General features: G+C 45.7%; 1 protein-coding gene across 2 annotated transcripts; it reads right to left on the minus strand.

Moving 5' to 3' along the window:
* Positions 1-114: 114 nt before the first annotated feature.
* jef (major facilitator superfamily domain-containing protein 6 jef) lies at positions 115-20,680 on the minus strand. Of its 2 annotated transcripts, none has more exons than XM_089551282.1 (8): positions 20,541-20,680; positions 17,490-18,928; positions 15,064-15,333; positions 14,002-14,098; positions 3,581-3,742; positions 2,562-2,915; positions 1,041-1,213; positions 115-318 (listed from the first exon to the last, which is right to left on the minus strand). In XM_089551282.1, exons 2-8 carry the CDS (start codon positions 18,783-18,785, stop codon positions 175-177), a joined length of 2,496 nt encoding a protein of 831 aa, XP_089407408.1. In that variant the 5' UTR covers positions 18,786-18,928; positions 20,541-20,680; the 3' UTR covers positions 115-174. The 2 variants fall into 2 exon arrangements, with proteins under 2 accessions (XP_089407408.1, XP_089407407.1); XM_089551281.1 differs by having other exon boundaries at positions 20,513-20,680.
* Positions 20,681-20,723: the final 43 nt, after the last annotated feature.

Consider the following 20,723-nt stretch of genomic DNA (forward strand, 5'->3'; position numbering starts at 1 on the left):
GCTCTTCGTTCAGTTTGCAACGTTAGTTCGTTCCAGACTTCCGTATTCCACACTCTGACACGACGCAATGAAGGAACAATAATTAAATATTCAGTCGCACACTGAAGGGCAGCATTCGCATGGGTCATCATCATGCATGCGATGAGGTTTCTATTGCTGACGCCGACGCGGCGTCTACCATGCGTAGGCGTCAGAGGTGTGCCTCCGAGTCGGCTGAGGAGCGAACGGAGACGTCTTTACCAAGGAGGAAGCGAACGGGTTGGTTCCCTTCGCCGCTTCCTGGTCGGAATCTTTCAGAGTCGTGATGTCCTTGTAGGCCTTGAGAATGATAAAAAAAAAACAAAGCAAGAGTCAGGCCTTTCGCGATCCCTGTTGTGCTAATATGCTTCTTAACCAAAGTAGGTCCTCATGTGGGAAGAAAGAACTTGAGGAGGCTGGATGTTCTATCTGCGCCTACCTTTCCTTTTTTGTCTCTCACAACATGCATAAGAAAGTTTCATTCCTGAAGCTCAAGAAACACTTATATCTATAAATAGTAATGTTAAGCAGGCGGGGTATGCCTATATAGTGTAGTGATCAGATGTATAAAATCTTTTTTAAAAATGTAGGGCCAGACACGGCTCAAGCGGGTAATTCAGATCTTTTGTGCACTTTCAGTGAATATTACATTTGTAAATGAAAGCAGCTGTATTGATATACAAACTTGAGATAACCGGAAAGTTTCCATGAACAAGGACGAAGGCGTGTTCACAGTGGACTAAACAATGTCACCTATGCAGGAAACCTACGCGTAGAGACAAGTGCTTGAACAATGTCACCGCGCTGCATAATAAACACTCACCGTGGCCCCAGTGGTCCATATAGTGCGCGTATCATCGGATTTGGTGCGCCAAGCCTTAGACATTTTTAACATTTAATCTGTGTACTTTCATAAAGTAAGTTCACTTTATGTTATAGCGTGCGATAATGTAGCAGGAGTATCACTAATAGTGCCGTCCCAATTACGCAAACGGGGATGCTAGACGACAGCCGTAACCAACCTCGAAATCCTTCCTGATATGATCGAGTTGATAGGCGCTGTCGGGGCTGACAGCTTGGGCCATGATTCCCTTCGGGTTGAAGGCCGCCGCAAGTGACGTTCGACCATAACTTCTTCCCAGTTCATCCGGTGAGTAGCCCCGGTTTAAAACGTTCGTTCTGTATCCCCATTGGTCTGAAAGAACAGCGAGAAAAGTAGTGACGAATTTATGTCACAAAAATTTACCGTTGTGAGGAAGTCTGTTCAGAACGATAGCAAGAGTATCATCTACCTGTAGCCAATGTCGACAATAAAGAGTGTTCTTCAACACCGAAAGAACCAGTTTTGTCTCGTCGTCTGGCATTTGTGTACTACTAAACGAAATAATGATGTTGGGCCGATAGTTTCCCACTTCACACAACGTTTTCATCTGTACGTAGAAGAATTCGTATCGTTTCAGCTATATATATATTTCCATTTTCCTGTGTTTAGTACTGCCCTACAAATTTTCACACTCTGCTACTCGAGCCTTGATCGTGTGTGATGCTAAGAATTAGTCGCCAAGTCTCACAAGAGTCTGAAAACTGGAAAAAAAACATGTAGCTGCAAGCCTGACAAGATATTCTCGGGCTTCTCTTGTAAGTTATCAATAAGCATGAAACATACATGAACCATGCGATTCCTCTCGCTCTGAAATTAAGCTGAGCCTTTGAAAGCAATATAATTTTTCATTTTATTTTAATTACCATCAACATAGCACAAGGCTATCGTCAAGCCTCAAAGCAGATGGTCAAAAAAGAAAAGTTGCGATTTCAAATCGTCATTTACTCCTCAAACCGTTTCCAAATGCTGTATAACGTCCTGCGATGTTCGCTCGCCAGTGACATGAGCCAGTACTGCTGCCATGTTCCTCACAACTATTTCACTGCTTTTTTATACGAGCAGCGGACGGAATGAAATCAGTGATCTATTCAAAAAATGAGAGCAACGAACTCAACATGCGCGAGCAAACTTATCTGCCTTACCGACCACTTCGCGTAACCTCCCATCAGAGGCACAGCAGCAGACGTCCTACCTGCGCGTAGACATGAAGAGGCTCCTACACGGCCTTCTATTCTTATCTGGCCTTATCGCTTCATTTTGTCAGGTTTATTATTAAGTAACAGATCTTCACGTGAGAGAGAAACTCTGTGCCTATGAACCACAACCTAGCGATGGGTTCCGGAATAATTCTGAACACCCGAGGCATCTAATGTTCAACAAAGCCTCAGTACACAGACAGTTTCGAATTTCGCATTAAACGAAGTGGGACTAAATCTGGAAACTCGTACAGGGCCGCCAAACGCCATAGCCCCTCAGAAACCGCGCCATCCATGCCAGGAATGTGCGGGTACACTCTAAACACGAATACGCCTACACGGGAGTAGAATGGAAGTAAGTTGTCCACCAGCGGACTCCCTTTTATGAAAGGGAGTGCTGTAGAGGAGTACATACTGCCTTTTTACTCATTTCTGTTCAGAGTGTACGTAAAACACGTGCTTACCAGGCTGTCCGCTGTTTCGCGGGTTCTCTGTTCCTACCCCTCCTCCTCCTCCTCCACCGGGAACTCCGAGGAAGCCCCCCGGCCCCTGCGTCACGCCGGCGTCGGGCTGCTGGCCGGTGGCCCCTGGCTGCTGGCCGTCGCCCAGGTTCTGCTTGGAGAGCGAGCGCGCCATCGGGTTGGCCGGCACGCCGTGGGGTGCCAGGTGCGACGTCTCCTCCACCACGAGTTGCGGTTCGTCCTCGTCTTCCCGGAAGGCCACGAAGCCCCGGTCTTTGCGGTAGTAGTTGACGAAAACGAACCCGATCAGCACCAGCAGGCACGCGAAGCCATAGCCGCGGAAGGTGATTTGGGTGCCTGCGGAGAACGGGGCATCGAGTTGGAGAGGGCAAATCGCGACTTCTTTACCACCGAGGGACAACAGCAGTGGTTGATGCAAAGACGCCTTTGGGAACGGATAATGAAGGGTTGCACTGCTCCAAATCGCAAAAAAAAAAAAGTTCTGATGTCGGAATAAAGGTGCATGGAATAAAATAACTTCAGGCATAAGTCGTGTATACCCTATAAAAAGTGCCAAAACGTGTGGCTCCAGCCTCTTTATTTCCACAACAGATTCCTGACATTGAAAGAAGGCTGAAAAAAAAAAAAACACCTCTATAACGATACCTTAACGATAATATTGCATGTGCTTGCACTTGACGTCAAGTATGTGGAAATCATTGCGCACAAGAACACGAACAGCGCAAAAAAAAAAAAAAAGTAAGGCAGGCTGGAAACGTCAGATGGTCATGCGCTAACTACCAACAATTTTTTTCTTTCTCACTATTTATTACAACCCACATTTTAGGCAAAAGTGAGCTAAACAACGACCACTTGCCTTTTTGCACACAAATTAACGCTAGCCAACGTTAACACCCGCACCCTCTAAACAGACAGGAGTACAAAAGGAATAAGCTGCCTTCTAGCGCACTCCCTTTAAAAAAGGGGAAGATACTGACGGAAATGCAAAAGTGAATGCACACCGAAGTAGTTAACAAAGATCCCGCCGATGACTGCCCCGCAGCCACGGCCCAGGCCATGGTGAAGTCCTTGCAGGACGCCCTGAGCCGACGACCTGAGGTTAGCGGGTGTCGCCTGGGTGATGTAGGAGCAGCAGGCAGCCCACACGGCCGCGTGCGTCACACCTGCAAGGACGAATGGAAGTGGGACGTTCACTCTCGGCTGCGTGAAAATAAAAAGGACTAATTAACCACTTAGGGCTTTATGCATGCAGTTGTGTACTTCGTAGCAACCTCGCAGCGTTTTCTGAGAGTGTGCTGCTTCTATACCCCTGATTGCTTTGTTTGAGTCGAATCTATTATCCTTCATATCGCAAATACAATGATTTTGCGTCTCAAGTAGCAAACGCAGTAAATATTAATTCCCAAAGCAAGTACACCTCCATTTTCACGTAGAAGACTTTTGTCATCAGTAATAATATTTTAAGCACTGTGCGTGACCCTTATCTTCAATTGCCTATATTCATCATCATCTCCCATCATCGTCTTCATCGCGAACGCCATTGCTGCGGGTGGCAATAAAGTCTGTTCCGGGCGTTCTCAATCTCAAACGCGATGGAGGTGGCTCTCGGTCTCCCACCAATATAATTTCTTTTCTTTTCTGAATTTCTAACACCAAATGCATCACCGAAAAAAAAACGACCTCCACGATTTCGCTGGTATTTCGATGTTCCAATTTCCAACAACTGAGACAGTTTGTAAGAAATTTTGCACGCCTTTGTCAAAACTAACCACTGCGTTTTCGAAAGGAAACCTAAGGATTTGGCTTTATTGGTCAATGGATCTACTATTCAGTAAGAAAAATATTAGTTTTTAATGAGAAATAACGAGCGGCGCGTGAGAGTGCTGACTCCTGATGTTATAGGTCCAAAGGGGTCATAGGTGGGAGATAGGTGGTCATACGTCATAGGTGGGAAATGAGCGTGGGGATGGTCGCATGGAGCGCTTAGGCTGGCTGGGTGGCAACTTCAGCTTTCAGACAAAGGTAATTACTGCTATTACTTTCACCTCAGCGCGGCTACACGGCTAGAAAAGAAACTACAGAGCTTTCTCGACATTCGCTGCTGACTAAATATTAGTCCTGGGTGGGACAGTCGCTTTACTAACGACACTAACTGAAATAGCTAGCGGATTGCAAGTCAAGGAGGCAGAGGAATAACAGCGCTTACGTAAGTGGGTTAGAAAAAGCTGGTCAGTCTTCCTTCGCAGCCTTATGATTATGTGTGATCAACAAACAAATATAACAGAATTATTTGCTACCGTCCTGGCATCCCTCTCTTTGGATATGGGGCGCCCAGGTGAAACGGAAGGTACAAATAGTTTATGATACAAAGCAGATTTTAACATCGCATGTTGCCCCATTCCATGGGGCGAAATGCAAGACTTCAGGGAATGGGCGCAAAATGTGACACCCTTCCAAAAATCAAGATATTCCGCAGACTTACAGTGAATGCACACGAGGTTGGTTCCATGGGCACCGAAGTTATCATTCCGAGCGTATCGTCGTGACAAACACTGCATCCAAGGAGAACCCGTTTCATGACCCGCTGCAGACTATGCAGATTTACACCCAGGCTTTCTGTGTAGCCTGACAACACGATTTTTTTTTCAATTGCCTGTGTTCTTCGCAGCCTTTCTGTTTTGCTGTCGCAATTGTACATACCAATGCCCATAGTCCGAAATGATTGCTTTAAATTTAGTTTTTTCCCAAGAACCATTAAGGAATGGAATATGCTACCAAACTCTGTTGTCACTTCACAATCACTTAGGGAATTCTTAGATAAGCTGCACGATGTTTTATCGTCTACATGCCAGTTTTATTTTTTTGTGTAAGTAGTGAACGCTTTATGTACCGAATGTTGTGCCCGTTTCAATGTGTCATTGCTATTTTTTATACCTCATTATCCACTCCTGTTATAGCCCGTAATCAGGGCTGACAGTATAAATAAATGAAATGAAATGAATGAATGAAATGAAATTGATACTTCTTCGCCTCCTCTCTGTCGAATGGACATGCGATTTGGATCGATTCTCAGAAGCTGAACACCAGTTCTTTGAACTGATGGAAGTGCAGACCAAACAAGGCTCGCTGTAGAAGTAGCCATACTTGCTGTTCGGAAAAAGTGTGGCACTTAAGTTCCAAAGAAAGTTTGTGCATTCTCTCCCGCTCATGTTTCCTCACATTTTTTATTGTTCTGTGGCGGGCGTTTACATAGGGAGGAGAAAATGCTTGGTGGCATCAGCGCAACTTTATGCTCACTAGCATTTTCTACGTGTCCTTTTCGCGTTACTGGGCAATAAATGTTTCCTTTTTGTGTGTTCGGTTCATTATAAGGAGCGATAATCAATGACAGGTCTTTTAACAGAACGGTTATCATTACTTCAGCTCCTAAAGACACCACAATGTCAGGAGCTTGCTGCTAAAGTAATTATCTTGTAAAACAAGAGGTCTTAACATCCTTAAACTTTGTACCAGTGAAGACCGATACCCAACTGTAACAAATCAATAATTACGTTAACCCAGGACGCTTAGTCGGTTGAGCTACGCAGTGTCGAAAAATGTGTCGAGCAGAATTCCGAGCCCCCCTTTTTTTTACCGCTTTCTCGTTCACTAAGGCTCACTTCGCATTTTTTATTTTTTTTTTTTTGCTGAGAAATAACCGATATCGTCAGCCTTAATCGAACTGCAGTGGGCTTGTGGCAGGTTTTGCGACCTAAATACGCAGTTCAAATGACAAGAGAATAAAAATTTATCGGGCGCCAAGTAACAAAATGTGTTTTACCCCGCTTTCCCCTAAGTCTTAATGGTAATCATTCCCCTCGCTAATCACTCCACCTTGGGGTATTGCCCTAAATCATTGGAGAAACCCCAGCCTTATCTGAAAAAATGGCGCTGCCGGCATAATGGTCTCCTCTCCTTTTTTGCTTTGCTGTTTTGGTTCCTAGCCGACTAAAAGCAACTTCCCGCGCCTCCCGCATTTGCGAGAAGCCACAGGAGAGGCTGGTAATCATCACGCCATAAAGACGTCCGCGTCTTCACCACACACGCGACAGCTTGGTGTCGTAAACCGGAAGGAGCATTAGCCGTTGCTTCTCATCGACGCCTCGGTGGGAAGTCATGTGATCCTTCTTTCGGGGCCTCCGTTCCATTGAAGCACTAAGATCGACCATCAGAGTAATCTGGGATTGAAGAGAAAAGGCCGGATCCCCAGTGCACTGCACACCGGCTATACCTTTGTCCCCAGGCATGAGGCGCCGGTCATCGCTTTTCCTTCTTCCCCCCCCCCCCCCTCCCCCCCCCCCTTTCGATGCGTGCGCATTTAGTTTTGTTTATATGGTTCGTCTCCCCGAAGGTCAGACGGCGGACTCAGCGGAAAAGTGCTTCCAGCGTTGCCTGGCAACCCAAGCGGAGGGGGAAAAAAAAAGTAAACGAGCAGACAGCAGCGAGTGTCTTTGCGCTCTGCTCTTCTCTATCCCGTCTGTATTTTGCTTTTATTTTTTTTTTCTAGTTGCCGAGCAGGGTCTCTCGGTCGAAGTCCTCTTTTCATCGGCGCGTCCTACCCATTCATGGGACTATTTTTCAAAGCCCGGCAGCGCGCTTATGAGAGTGGGGAAGCAGATAAGGCGGGAATGATGCGATGGGAACAAGATTCAAGAAAAAAAAAAGTAAGTGGAATAAACCAGCTTTGTAGGTTAAACAAAATCCATCGCCTTGCAAAATAGAGCCGCCACTCAGCAGGCAGCAGCTAGTGTGGCACCATTTGCCTGCTTGCGACGGACAGACCTTGAACTACTTTGTCAGTTTTTAGCCGTTCTTAGTTTTTGTAAGGCATCATTAGAGCTATAGCACACTTTTTATCATTTCGGTTTTATTTTTTTCCGGTATACCCGATTGTTTTGCGTGCAAAAAAGGCCATTTCGGCTGGGTATTCTTGAGAGGGAATTTAACTTTTAAAGTTGACGTCACCACTGCCGCCTTGTTTCCATATTGGCAGAGGCATTCTACTTTCTTCACTGTTGGTATACATATATTTGTAGACCGAAAGAGTAGTTCAGGTTTCACAGTGTGGGATATAATCAATCTGCAAGAACTTTATTGAAGGCTTCGCGAACAATTTTCAGTAGGATGACGCAAACCAAGCACCAAAAAAATTTGGCTTATTTTGGTGCGATTGAAGTGAACAGAACAGAGCGAATGGCAAGAGAACCACTTTCTGGATCAACGGGAAGGAATGAAATCTGGAAAACCAATACTTGTAGCAAGCGGCTTGTAACTTGAAAGTGGTGAAAAACAGCAAAGCTCACAGGATGACACCAACACTAAAACTGCTTCTTCCCTGTTTGTAGCAGGATTTGTCATCGGCCACTGCTGGAAACTCCAAATCCTACGTCGGCGTCATGTTTTTCGTGTTTTAACCAGTAACTAGAGGCCTGCAGTGTAAATAAGCTTGATGTGTCTCGTTTTCTCTCTAGGCATGATAAACCCTTATAAAAATGTTTTCTAGACTGTCTATAGGCTTCTTATAGACTCTATTGCCTTCCTATAGATATTTCTTTTTTTGTTTATTCATAGTCTATAGAATGTCTGTGGACAAAAGTCTACTGAAAATATACAGCCATAAATCATAAATCTATAGATTGTCTAGAGACTGTATATAGAATTTTTATTGCTCATAGACAAGTGTACATGATTTTTCTATAGAAGGTCTATAGACTTCATAGACAAAGGTCTATGGACAGTCTATAGACTGTCCAAAAAATTATTTAAAGGGAAATGTTACTTTAATATTCTTGAAAAGAAATAAAGGAAGCAGAAAAGAGATTAATAGGCAAAGGCGGCATAGAAGGAAGCACAAAGTTGCTTTGATAATGGTTGAATGAACACAGACAGCTCGATACAGGCTACACCTGCATTTAGTTTTTTTTTTATAGCCTATAAAAGCTTAATTTATTTTCGAATTCATTGGTCTCTTTGTCATTAAAATGCCGCAGTCTATTGACACAGGCCAACTTCAATTTGCCCTCAGCGCCTCTTTAAAAAGCATTTCTCACAATGTTCTTTTTTTCTTCATCGAAGTAGCATTTTCCCGCACCGAAAGCGCAGAAATTCTGAAAGCCAGTACTGTGAGCTCTAAACGTACCTACTTCAACGAGTACGATAGCCACATTGTTTTGTGGACCAATGTGGATGTGTGTTTACCGCTACTGGTGTTGGTGCGGAATGCATACTCGAGTGACGTTAGAAGGAAACAAAACAAAAAAACATGCATGCACCTAAACCACAAGGCATTCAGCTCACAAGGAGGTAGAAGGACCGTCTTTCATCGCTTTTGTGCAAGGACAGAAATACAGGGAAAAGAAAAGGAAAAAAAAACAATGCGAGATGAAGCAATAAAAGCTGTCCCCGGTTTTTCCGAGCCCATTCTACACGCATAAAAGAGACCGTCTGAAAGAAGAGAATCGAAAGCACTGATGGATCCCACGATAGGTGATCGGATTTTGGTGGCAATGAACGCTGTCCGCGGCACAAGCGAGCGACGAGCGGCCCTTGTAACGTGCTTGTCGTAGAGATTACGGTTCCGTTTCGACGACTTCAACTGGAACGGATTTTTATATGCAAAAGTAGTATAAACAAGAATAATGAGCCCCGGATAAGTATTTTTTCGCAGTGACTCGCAAAACACTAAAATGAACCCTGTACTCTATGTTGGCATTAAAAATGAACGTCGAAAAGACTAAGCCCGTTTAGGCCAAATAGCGCGTTGCGCAAACAACGTGAGGATTCCTTTACACTTTTCTTTATTCAGAGCTGACCAGAGCCATGAATAAATTGAAACTTCGTTCACTTGTAGCGCAGGATGAGCAACAAGACACGAGTGTTTTTTGCGAAAGGTCTTCCAATGCCTTCCTTCCCAAAATACTTTTCCCTGTAACGAAGCGTGAGAGAAAATATCGATCCTAAACTGTCTCCGTGCCTCGACCTTCCTTTGGAGGCTCGTGCGATGCAGACGTCCAAAAATATAATAAGCCGCATGAGATCACTCCGTTCCTCTTCCATAACGAATTCTGAATACATACAAAAAAAATAACGCGCATTCACCTCGGAGCGAAGACCGGCCCGGAGGAGATAAAATAAAAGGGGGAATACGAAGTGGGCCTGGCGTCAGGACTGGTCGTTTCCTTGGTTACGGTGAAGAAGGCCTCGACGCTGGGAGGAAAGCCCGCGTGCGCGCGCAGCGTCACTCGATCTTGTTCGCTTCCTTTTAGAACAAAATTCTTTGGAAGCGAGGCTGGGAGACAGGAAAAGCTTGAAGCGGCGTTTTAATATCCGAAGATGCGATCAAACTTGGAGGTGCCAGCGTTGTACTGAGAGAACTGTCAGTGGCTTGGCGTAATCTCTTCGTTTCTTTACACAAAGATTAGGTTAGCGAATTAGAAGAGAAAGAAAGATAGAATGAAAGAAACAAGAAAAAAACAAAGCAACAAAGAAAGAGAGAAAGGAAGAGAGAAAAAAGAAGAAAGAAGGAAGGAAAGAAAGAAAGAAACAAAGAAAGAAAGGAAGAGAGAAAAAAGAAAGAAAGAAAGGAAGAAAGAAAGAAAGAAAGAAAGAAAGAAAGAAAGGAAGAAAGAAAGAAAGGAAGAAGAAAGAAAGAAAGAAAGGAAGAAAGGAAGAAGAAAGAAAGAAAGAAAGAAAGAAAGAAAGAAAGAAAGAAAGAAAGAAAGAAAGAAAGAAAGAAAGAAAGAAAGAAAGAAAGAAAGAAAGAAAGAAAGAAAGAAAGAAAGAAAGAAAGAAAGAAAGAGAAATATTGAGAGCAGATATGTATTTAACGAGAGGAAAGGACGGCAGTGACTGCCAAAATCGGCGTCACAGCAGTGCACCACAAATTTTTTTTCTTAATGCGCTCAACTAAGTAGGTTTTCGTGTAACGCTATAGTGCAGGAAGCTGTAACATGAGGGCGATAGCTCGCATTCTGCAGTATCAAGAACCGAAATTAAAAAGCAGTTTGCATTTTGTTTTGTCTCTTAACGTGGCTATCTCTGGTGGAGATCTAACGAGGAGACCAAGTAAAAGCGGAAAAATTTTGCGCACTGCTAAAGCACGCAGATGCAGCTTCTTGTTACAAATAATAATATATTGGACATGATCACGACACACTAATCCCGCATTAAAGCATTTAAACAACTATGGGCCCACTTTATGGCCATTGTTATAGATCGTAGGCATTATTATTTCTTCAAGGAGCTCTGAAGACCAACTGAAGTAGGCTTTTATCGATAGACGACTGCGTTTCAATAAAAAAAAACCTCCTAATGCATTAATATCGGATGTTTCATAAGTTAGAAAAGGTTTTAAGAATAGATGTGTCGCCACCACCGGCCATTTTCGCAAACTAATTGCTGTGTGTCAAGGCAGTTTTTTTTTGTGCCCGGATCCCGGAGTCCAGGCTGCACTATCATTCCCTTCAAAGCATTTCTTACGGAGTCCTTTTCGGTCTTGACGTCACAAGTTTGAATCGAGGAGCTGAAAAAGTATTGCATACAATTTTCTCGGCCATGCGTCTTATGGCGTCTTTTAGCAAGGAAGAGGCACAGAATTGATCACTACGAATATTTTGCAATTACTGAGGCACATGAGTGCTTTTTCAATTGGTAGAAGGGGAAAATGAACTTTCGGCTGCGAACAATTTACAATAAATTAATCAGTTGGGAGGAAGAAGAGTGACTAAAAGGAATGTGCCTTCACAAACAAGTTGAAGGCCACACTCTCTGCGGACTGCATTGGAGGCTACAATAGCTGCAAACGACCACGTGTACGCTGGTAATTTTATAGGTACAGGGGTAGTCAAAAAATCCCAGGCCGCTCCGAACAGCCGCGGAGCCGCTGCTCTCCGCTATCGGGGCGCTGTTATCGCACGCGTGTCTCGCCGCGCTCGGGTTGCGAGGGTGTGCGCTGAGAGGAGGTGACGCTCCCTCTCTCTCTCGCTCTCCATGATAACAAAGCAGTGAAAAAGACGGTGAGGCGCGCGCCTTCAAGCCTTCGCTGTTCGAGATTTCCGCACTCGGCTGCGGTGCAGCGCGTCGCGGAGCAGACGACCATTTGCGGAAAGCGACGCGCTCTGGCGGCCGTATTTAAATGGATTTCGTCTGCTTCTCCCAACTTCTCGGCTTCCTGGCATACGATATAATGCATTTACCTTCACCTAAGCTCTGTTGCGGCTCTCTGAGCACTCACTTTGAGTTGTGACGTGCTATATTTATAGCATTCTTGTTCAACTTTCTGGAAATTTGTACAGGCAGTACAGGCAGATAATCACAGATGCCGACTTTACGCCTATCCAGAGTTGACGAGTATATTGGCGCGTCTAAGAGCAGCGCGGTGCCTGAAATCGAAGGAACGGTGCAAGAATATCTGGCTGAATCTCTAGAAATTTGATTGCCCATATATGACGGCATGTCGTGAAACCCACGCGTTGGGCGCTTATATTCTGACATTGTGACAAAATACTCATTTTCGCTACGAATTCGCGAGCGCGGAGGGAGGAGTGCAAGTTCCGGAAACGTAAACCTCTTAGCTGGAGCATACTGCATAGCATTGCATGAAATACTCGCCAAAGCTTCAGCAACACGTGCTAACTCCCCAACACACGACCGACTCTAACTGCTTTACCTGCGCGAAAGCATTAAACCTACTCATTAATACAAGACTCGAGATGGCGACATGGCAATAACGGAGCAATAAAAACCCTTGAGAATTTCAGGCAGAGAATGCGTCCTGTAATCGTATTCGAGTGTACTAAATTTCCAGAAAGTTGAACAAGAATACTATAAATACAGCACGTCACAACTCAAAGTGAGTGCTCAGAGAGCCGCAACAGAGCTTAGGTGAAGGTAAATGCATTATATCGTATGCCAGGAAGTCGAGAAGTTGGGAGAAGCAGACGAAATCCATTTAAATACGGCCGCCAGCGCGCGTCGCTTTCCTCAAATGGTCGTCTGCTCCGCGACGCGCTGCACCGCAGCCGAGTGCGGAAATCTCGAACAGCGAAGGCGTGAAGGCGCGCGCCTCACCGTCTTTTTCACTGCTTTGTTATCATGGAGAGCGAGAGAGAGAGGGAGCGTCACCTCCTCTCAGCGCACACCCTCGCAACCCGAGCGCGGCGAGACACGCGTGCGATAACAGCGCCCCGATAGCGGAGAGCAGCGGCTCCGCGGCTGTTCGGAGCGGCCTGGGATTTTTTGACTACCCCTGTACGCAGTGGGAATCTACGAGCGCCTAGCGACGCCAGCTACAGCAACGAGAACAAGAACAAAAATATATACCCATCCCGGTAACGGCTCTAGTCCGAGAAGCCATTTCACGTATGCTGAGGCAAGCACGGCTGCTGGCTTCCGTGGGAGACTTTTTCTTCATTTTTTTGTTCTGTTCATCGACTTTTCTCTTGGCGTATTTATTTGAAGGCGATGGAGGGACGTAGGGGAAAATTACCCTCAAAGCCTTCAGTATTAAAAAAAAATCTAATAATCGGGGTGTAAGGAGGCGCGTAAATAAATGCAGCCACAAGAAATGAAACTTTGTGGCACTTTCCTTGCGCGAAACATAGAAGGTCACGGGCTCTACACCAGTTCTATACACCAGTACGACCTCCCCTGTCACCGAATCAGAGGTTATTACAAACATGGCTATTGGTTAATGTTGTTTTTAAAAATTAAGACGCCTCTACAAAAATGCAATCAGCACATACTGTGGTATTTCAAAAGTTCTGAAAAAGTGATCTGAATTAAACGATGTCCACTTCTAAAATAACTATTACTTTACTGCTTACTTTTTCCAAGACAAGCAATGAACTGGTCAACATTAATTGTATAAATAATTTTCTAAGTAACCGCAAAATCAATTAAGAAATAAACAATTGCAAAAATGTGCGAATTCATTATGTGCAGCACAAAAAAACGCGCTGTTTCACCATGCCTTATAATTGTAAATTACTTCTTTTGAGCAGATTAGCAACATACGTCTTAGTAACTAGACTCGGGTACCCAGCAAAGCTCACTGAGGCGCGTTAAGCGACGCTGGGAGTTTTAAGTGGAACGTTTGAAATACGTCTTATCTGCTTTTCTCAAAATTGGTACTGTAATGCAGCATTTGTTAGGATTTCTTTTTTTTTTTTCGTTGAGACAAAGATGAAATCTTGGTGCAAGAACACGTGGTATGTTTTAAAGCCGGCAATGACTATTTGCTCAGGTTTAGTTCACTGTGGTGCCTGGGTTGAATGCGCTACATCCTCGACTGACATCCGATCTGTGGGCCTTGTTTTGCTCTGGCTTTAACAAATTTTCACTTCATTGCGTAATTCATACAGCACAAGGACAGCTAAGAACTCACCTTGAATAAATTCGAAAGGCAGCACCCACCAAGGGTTCTTCAACCAAGAGATGTACAGAAATCGGCAGACGTTGCCAATGAGACCCACGCACAACACCTGCGGACGTTGAGGCGAAGTCAAGCTTCTGTGTTGGCCTCGCTGGGCAATTAGCCTTTTTAATCTTTTTCACCATTCATGCAGATTTACAAACTACAACAGAGCATTGATATCGAAAACTGAAATAAAAATTCACACAAAAAGACTGCTATGCCCGCGCTTTTTAAGTGAAATTAAAAATCGATTAGCCTACTTGGAGCGACCTAGAAATAGATAATGAAAAGCGGAGAAGAAGTGGATCTCCTTTTTGGAACACATATTTTAAAGTCAAGCGAGAGCTCATGGGTGAACACACAGGTCTTGAAACCATCGCCTCGAGCTGGAAATTTCTACACCACTGTATTTATTTTGGCTTTGCTGATGTGCCGTGGCGTGATAAAGTTAGTAGGAACGTCACGAAAAAAAAAAAAAGGTTTGGTATTGGCCAATGAAACTGGTGTATATTTACTGGGAACTGCCAGAATTCAAGTTTTTGGAATCACAGTCAGAGCTGCCACTGCTTTTTATGCGCCTATAGGTCATAAAGGAAGGGACACGCTTATATTTCAGTGGTGATAGCGGTAGTGCTGCCCATATCTTTAGTCGGCAATAATTTTGGTGACAACATAAGCAGAGAATGAACTATACTCGTGAGCAGCATAGACCTCGCTATCATTTTGTCCAAAGAAGACAGAATCTTAAGTCGTTCGCAACGCCAAGCACTCCTCTCCACTAGCCGGTAAAACACAGGGCGCTGCGTCTCTATACTGCAGCTGCTGCCTAATGCTGTCACAGCTGCGACTGAGTGCAACGTGCACAGCGGAGACACAGTGCAACGCACCTGAAGCACCTGAGACCTAACGGAGGCACAATGGTTGAGGAGATGGCGCTCAATGGGAAACGCGATAAGTTCTAATTTTTACCGGAATATCGAAATCAAACATGCACCCGTAGAAAGTTATGAGAACGTAATGTACGTGACCCACCTTCACATGACCGATCTGTCGGATGAACCTGAAGCTGAAGAAATAGGCGAATATCTCCGAGACATGGTTGATGACGGAGGCGACTCCGAACAGGGTGGGCGTGCCGCCCAAATCCTGCAGGTGCCAGAAGAGGAAGGTGAACACAAGGCCGATGCCGAAGCCCATGAACCACGTGACGACTAGGAAGGCACCGTAGCGCAACGTCGCGAACGACCGCAGCACGGCGAACCATTCCGGCAGCTTGCGCGTGGTCTGAGCGAACACTGTGCTCTGCGAAGGTGGGGCGCGGGGAGGAAAGGAAAAACGAGAGAGAGAGAAAACGCACACGTTGGCAACGTCCATGCCACTGCTGCTGCGTGTTTGGGTGCCGCTGGGCCGTCGTCATATCCCAGTGCCTTCTTTGCCAAAAGTAATCAGGATGCACGGTTTGCTCCTCCCCTAGAAAAGATTTCCTTAGACCGTCTATAGACTGTCCATAGACTTTTGTCTATAATGTCTGTAGACCTTCTATAAGCAAATCCTATAGGCTAGACTATAGGCAATAGAAATCCTACAGACAGTCTATACACAATCTATAGATTTATGACCATGCACTTTAATAGACTCTTTTTTCCATAAACCGTCTATCGACAATGGATATACAAAGGAAGTACGTATAGGAAGCCAATAGAGTTTATAAAAAGTCTGTAGAAAGTCTATAAACCTTTTTTTATAAGGGCTCAGCCATACACTGGAGCAGTTATGCCAGTCCAGTTCTCTCTGTAAGGTAAGAAGAACCCTTGTCCTCACCTTTCAGGACTTTATGATCTTTGAGCAAACCGTAAAGACTCCACTATACAAGTGAGAAGCAAACCAAGGAGCCTGGTTTCTTTTCGCAAAGACCGTACCTGCTAGATCAAAATGGGGACAGAAAATAGCATTCAATTGGCGCTGTAAAGCAGCTTTAATTATTTTTTAATGGGCATGTGTTGATGGGGCCGCACAAGCAATTTAAATGCTATAGTCATATCGGGTCAAGGCACTCCTATATCATGTATATCATGTGGGTACTTTTACGCCATGTATCATCACATCGCCTCGAACTTGCTTGTTTAGCACTTTTACATAAGGTTTTTTCACCTCATGCCATCTTTCCCCTACAGGATCATCCTTTAAAAAGTTAAACACGTAAAGTGCCACGCATCGTGATAGGCTAACCCATTCATTCCTCTTAATGTCCAGTTCACGATCGGATATCTCTACTGAAACTGACAGTTATAAACTTCCAAGATATCGTTGGCTGCGATGGAAATGTGCAGTGATTTTTTCCTCTTGTTCCTTTTTTAGACCTCATGTTTTAATTAATCGTGGGTATTTTTCACTGTTGTTCTTGTTTTTACCTAATATGTATCGCGTTTAGTAATATGATTGTACTGCCCTTCCCACTAGGTAATAATATTACTTATGCTCCTCACAAGGAGCATATTATGCTCCTTGTGAGGGGCTTTAGAAGCAACATGAATAACTAAGTGCACCTGTGAGCAAATATGTTCGGAAAACAGTCAGAAATGAACGTGGCTTGATCAAAAGTCTTCAGACCACTAATACTGGCGATGGCCTGCTAAGTACGGCGAGTGATTTTACATTGTGAGCGATTTTGTTCTCAAGAGATCTAAGAGGAAGGCTCGAATAATCATGTATAAAACTGAAAACGTCTTAAACTGGTAATGGCCTTACAGCTACAGTATTGGCGTCCTTTCTTTCTGCTTCATTTTTTTTTTTTTGAGAGGGGGTTCGTGTTCATCACTAGTCACTGGCGGGAGTAAATTCTTCGCAACTACAACTGAGATGATACTGATTTATTTTCCTTAGCAGCATCAAAATCTGAAGTTATTGGAGATTGTACGAAGTATTCCTCTTCTGCAGATATCAAAAATGAAAATGGAAAGTTACGCTCCTTCGTGCCCCTAGCAGCTTAGCTTGACGAATTCCGCTTTTGTTTAAGCATGCGATGCCCATATAATAAATGCTGTGCAGCAATGTATTTGCGCAAGCAAATAGCTCCTGCAGCACAACTAAAGCATTACAGTCTCGCTATGCACATTTGTTTTCAAAACGGAAACAAACATACTTAGTCTAGCTATACCGTGTTTTACAAACTTATTTACGCGAAAAAAATAATAACAATAAGATTGACATGCTATTATCAGTGCGCGAAATTGCTATATTTAGAAACTTTTACAGCCTATTTGTTTCAAAAATTGTTGTGGCTGAGATGTATGTTAGAGTAGAGCATGTATATGAAGCCACCGCTTGTTATCGAATGACATGGCAAGAAAATCCAGAAAATAAAAACCGACGCCGTTGTCCTACGTCTACGTCATTTTTTTTTTTCCACCTAGCAGGCAGTCTAACACACAGCAACAGGCACTTCCATGATCGCTCACCTTTGTCGTCTCCGGCTCTTTTTCCTCTTGCTTTGGCGGCCGGGCCTGCGGTATGCCCGGCGCGATGTCTTCGATGGTGATAGGCTTGCTCGCGTCACTGTTCATCACGACAGGCTTCATAACGATGTTGTCCGGCTGGTCTGGCTCGTACTCGAACTTGAGCTGCGTGGCCGATATAAAGGCGCAGCCCATGAGCACCGAAAAGGTGGCGAAGCAGATGGTGTAGTTGCGCTCCTTCTCGTAAGGGCCGCACGGGTGGTTCGGGAACGACGTGGAGTGATCGAGCGCGATGCCCACGAAGAACATGGCCACGCCCCACCCGAGCGAGCCGAACATGCGCTGCCGACCGTAGTTGTCCATGTTCTCGCCGAGATGGGACAGCGTCGCCGAGTCGGCCAGGGTGATGGCCGGCGCGCTGAAGTACTCGCCGAGCACGATAAGCAGCAGGAGCAGGAAGAAGACCTCCTGCACGTCTTCGTACTTGTACACGATGGAGCTGAAGGGAGGCGAAATGTACGACGTGTGGCGCTCCTGGTTGTAGTTTAGCGTGTACTCGACCGTGTTGGGAGACTTGCCGACCACGTAGTTTGGAGGCAGCTGCTTGGCTTTGGCCCGTCCTCTCTCCACTTGGGGCAGCGACGGTGCCTCGGTGCTGTGGGCGCGCTTCTGCACCCGCGGGGAGTGCAGCATCTGCTCCTCGGCGGCGACGTCCATCCAGAGGTCGTTCTGGATGCTTCGCCGGAAGCGTTCGCTGCCGGTGTCTGGAGAGTACAGGACGTGGTGCGTGTCGTTGTAGTCGATGCAGGAGGCGGCGGGTGGTTGCACGAACGCCAGCGAGAGAGTGAATATGATCCAGCAAGCGAGAGAGCAAAGCAGGATGGTCTTGCCTTTCTTGAAGCGGTCGGCCACTCCACCCCACATGGGGGCACTGATAAACTCTACGAGCGGTCGGATGCCAATGAGCAGACCACTCTGAGTGGCGTTCATGCCCATCTGCTTGAAGTAGACCGCCAGAAGCGGGAAGAGCGAGCCGAATGCGGAGAAGAAGAAGAAGTAGAACGTCTTCGAGACCAGCAGGTCCTGGTTGATGCTCGCGAGGAAGCCTTCGACGAAGTTCTGCGGCGGCAGGAACTGCTGGGGTTGTCGAGGCTGTTCCGAAGCAGGCTCCTGGCGCTGGTAACTTTGGCTCTGAGCGTTGAGCACAGTTCTATCGGAATTCGTGGGCGCGCCCGCCGACGGGCCCCTCGGACCACCGACGCCGCCGTCTTCGTCGTCAAAACTTTTCATCCGAACCATTGTGCCACACGGTTAGGTAACGTCACTTGCGCTGCAGACCGTATCACGTCGAACACTGGGGATAGTTACTGTACTGCACGTAACCACATAGTTGCGTTATGAGCACGGAAGACAGGTGGCATTTTGTGCTCACTCCAATTGTCCTGAAAGGAAAAGGGTGTTGGGGCAGGGGAGGAGAACATATATATGTGGAGTGTTACCGGCGTGGCAACGGCGACAACTGAAATATCAATATCGTACTATCAAACTTGTCCAACTTATCGTCTAATCAGCCTCAAGAATGGAAGTTGCAGCCTGGAAACACGATGTGTTGTTCTTGCTACGGCGGCCTTAAGTAACCGAGGTTATTTCATTCTTATAAAACGCCGTGCATATTTACAAGCGTTTTCCCTAGCAGAATCTTCAAGCGACATCGTATAAAAACCGAGATATCTCAACGCTAAGCTGTTTGTCGTGCAGCGTCGCGGCGACGCCAGAACAAGCGTGCTCATGCCGCTGTCCCAGTTCTCAGGAGAGGAGACGAAGCGGAGGAGAGGCGGCAATGGCGCTCGCTGGAGAGGGCGAAGCCGCCTCACAGAGCTCGCGATCGAACCCTCGGTCGTCAATTATTTATCAGGCAATGAGCATGTGGACCAACTTGGGCACCCACAGCGCCTCTGCACAGTTTACCTATTTGACGTTCGGTCTGCTCCGAAACGAGCAAACATCAGGACGCGCTCGGCTAAGCCGGCGAACGAAGCGAAGGGTGCTGCCAGACATAAAAAAAAAAGAGAAAAATTGATGGAGTAGCGCACTCGGCAAATGGCGCACGCATGTAGGTCTTCTTCGAATAATGGGATAGAAGTGGTATTAAGGTCACGATTAGAGAATTCAACTTGTAAAACACAGATACCGTCATGATCGCAACCAAGAATTGCAACTGCGAAAAGTTGTTTTAAATGTATGACGACGGCGGGTGCATTAGTTTGCTTTCAAACGTCAGGACCATCTTTACACACCTCTATTTTCGCACAATATGAAAAATAGGGAGGTTTAACGCTGGAAGTCTAAAACATTCGAGGACATTTGATTAGAAAAGCTAGGGGTGTCACAGCGTTTTTTCTCTTTTTTGCTATTTGGCAAACCCTGCAAGCGCTGCTTTAAATGCGCAAATTAACATTACTTGTTCCGCGCTCCTCCGAGGCTACTCCAACTGCTCTTGGAGCGAACTCTTCGCACAGCCATTACAACTGAGGAGGAGCTTTTTTATATTTTCACAAGATATCGTACTTGTTTTCCCCATAACCATCATTTGGCTCCTGCATTAAAATCCTCGTTCTTTTTCTCAAAACACCGCTTCCCATTTGAATGACCATTCTGATCTTATTTGCTCAGGTTTCTTATAAGCAGTGGTCATGAAGAATGATTATTGAGCTCTCAAAAGCCACTGCGTAATGAAATGCATGACTGCAAATCTATAAAAAAAAAAGTAACGCAAAAACACTGCCTTTCGGACCATAGGACGCGTGATAAGAGCAAAAGAACATCTTGGGTACCACTTCTTCGGGGTCGCCCTGTCGCTCAGTTTTTATAAACAACAACAAAACACATGAGAAACGTAATCGTCCGCTCAGGTGAGATAGGAGCGCCGTCTCCACAACAAATACGAAGAAATGACCAAACAATATAAAGAGAGCGGCTGTCGTATATGCGCCCTTCAAGAAGGACCCGCAACAGCGAACTCCTACCTTCAGTAACATTGACGAAATGCCTCACCCCGTACACGACGGTGCACGTCGCGCCCCAGTCGCGGTTCGTCCCCGTCAGATCCGGATCTCGCGAACTGCAGCGGCGGCGGCGGCGATGAGCCAGCAGCGGCGAGCGAACCGGTGGCGGGGCTGGCGGCTGTCTCGGGCGCTCCGGCCGCAACCCCGGAGGAGCGAGGACGTCTCTGCGCAT

Source organism: Amblyomma mixtum, chromosome 6 (assembly GCF_055824585.1).
Source record: "Amblyomma mixtum isolate Tamu chromosome 6, ASM5582458v1, whole genome shotgun sequence".
In the NCBI taxonomy this organism is placed as follows: Eukaryota; Metazoa; Arthropoda; class Arachnida; order Ixodida; family Ixodidae; genus Amblyomma; species Amblyomma mixtum.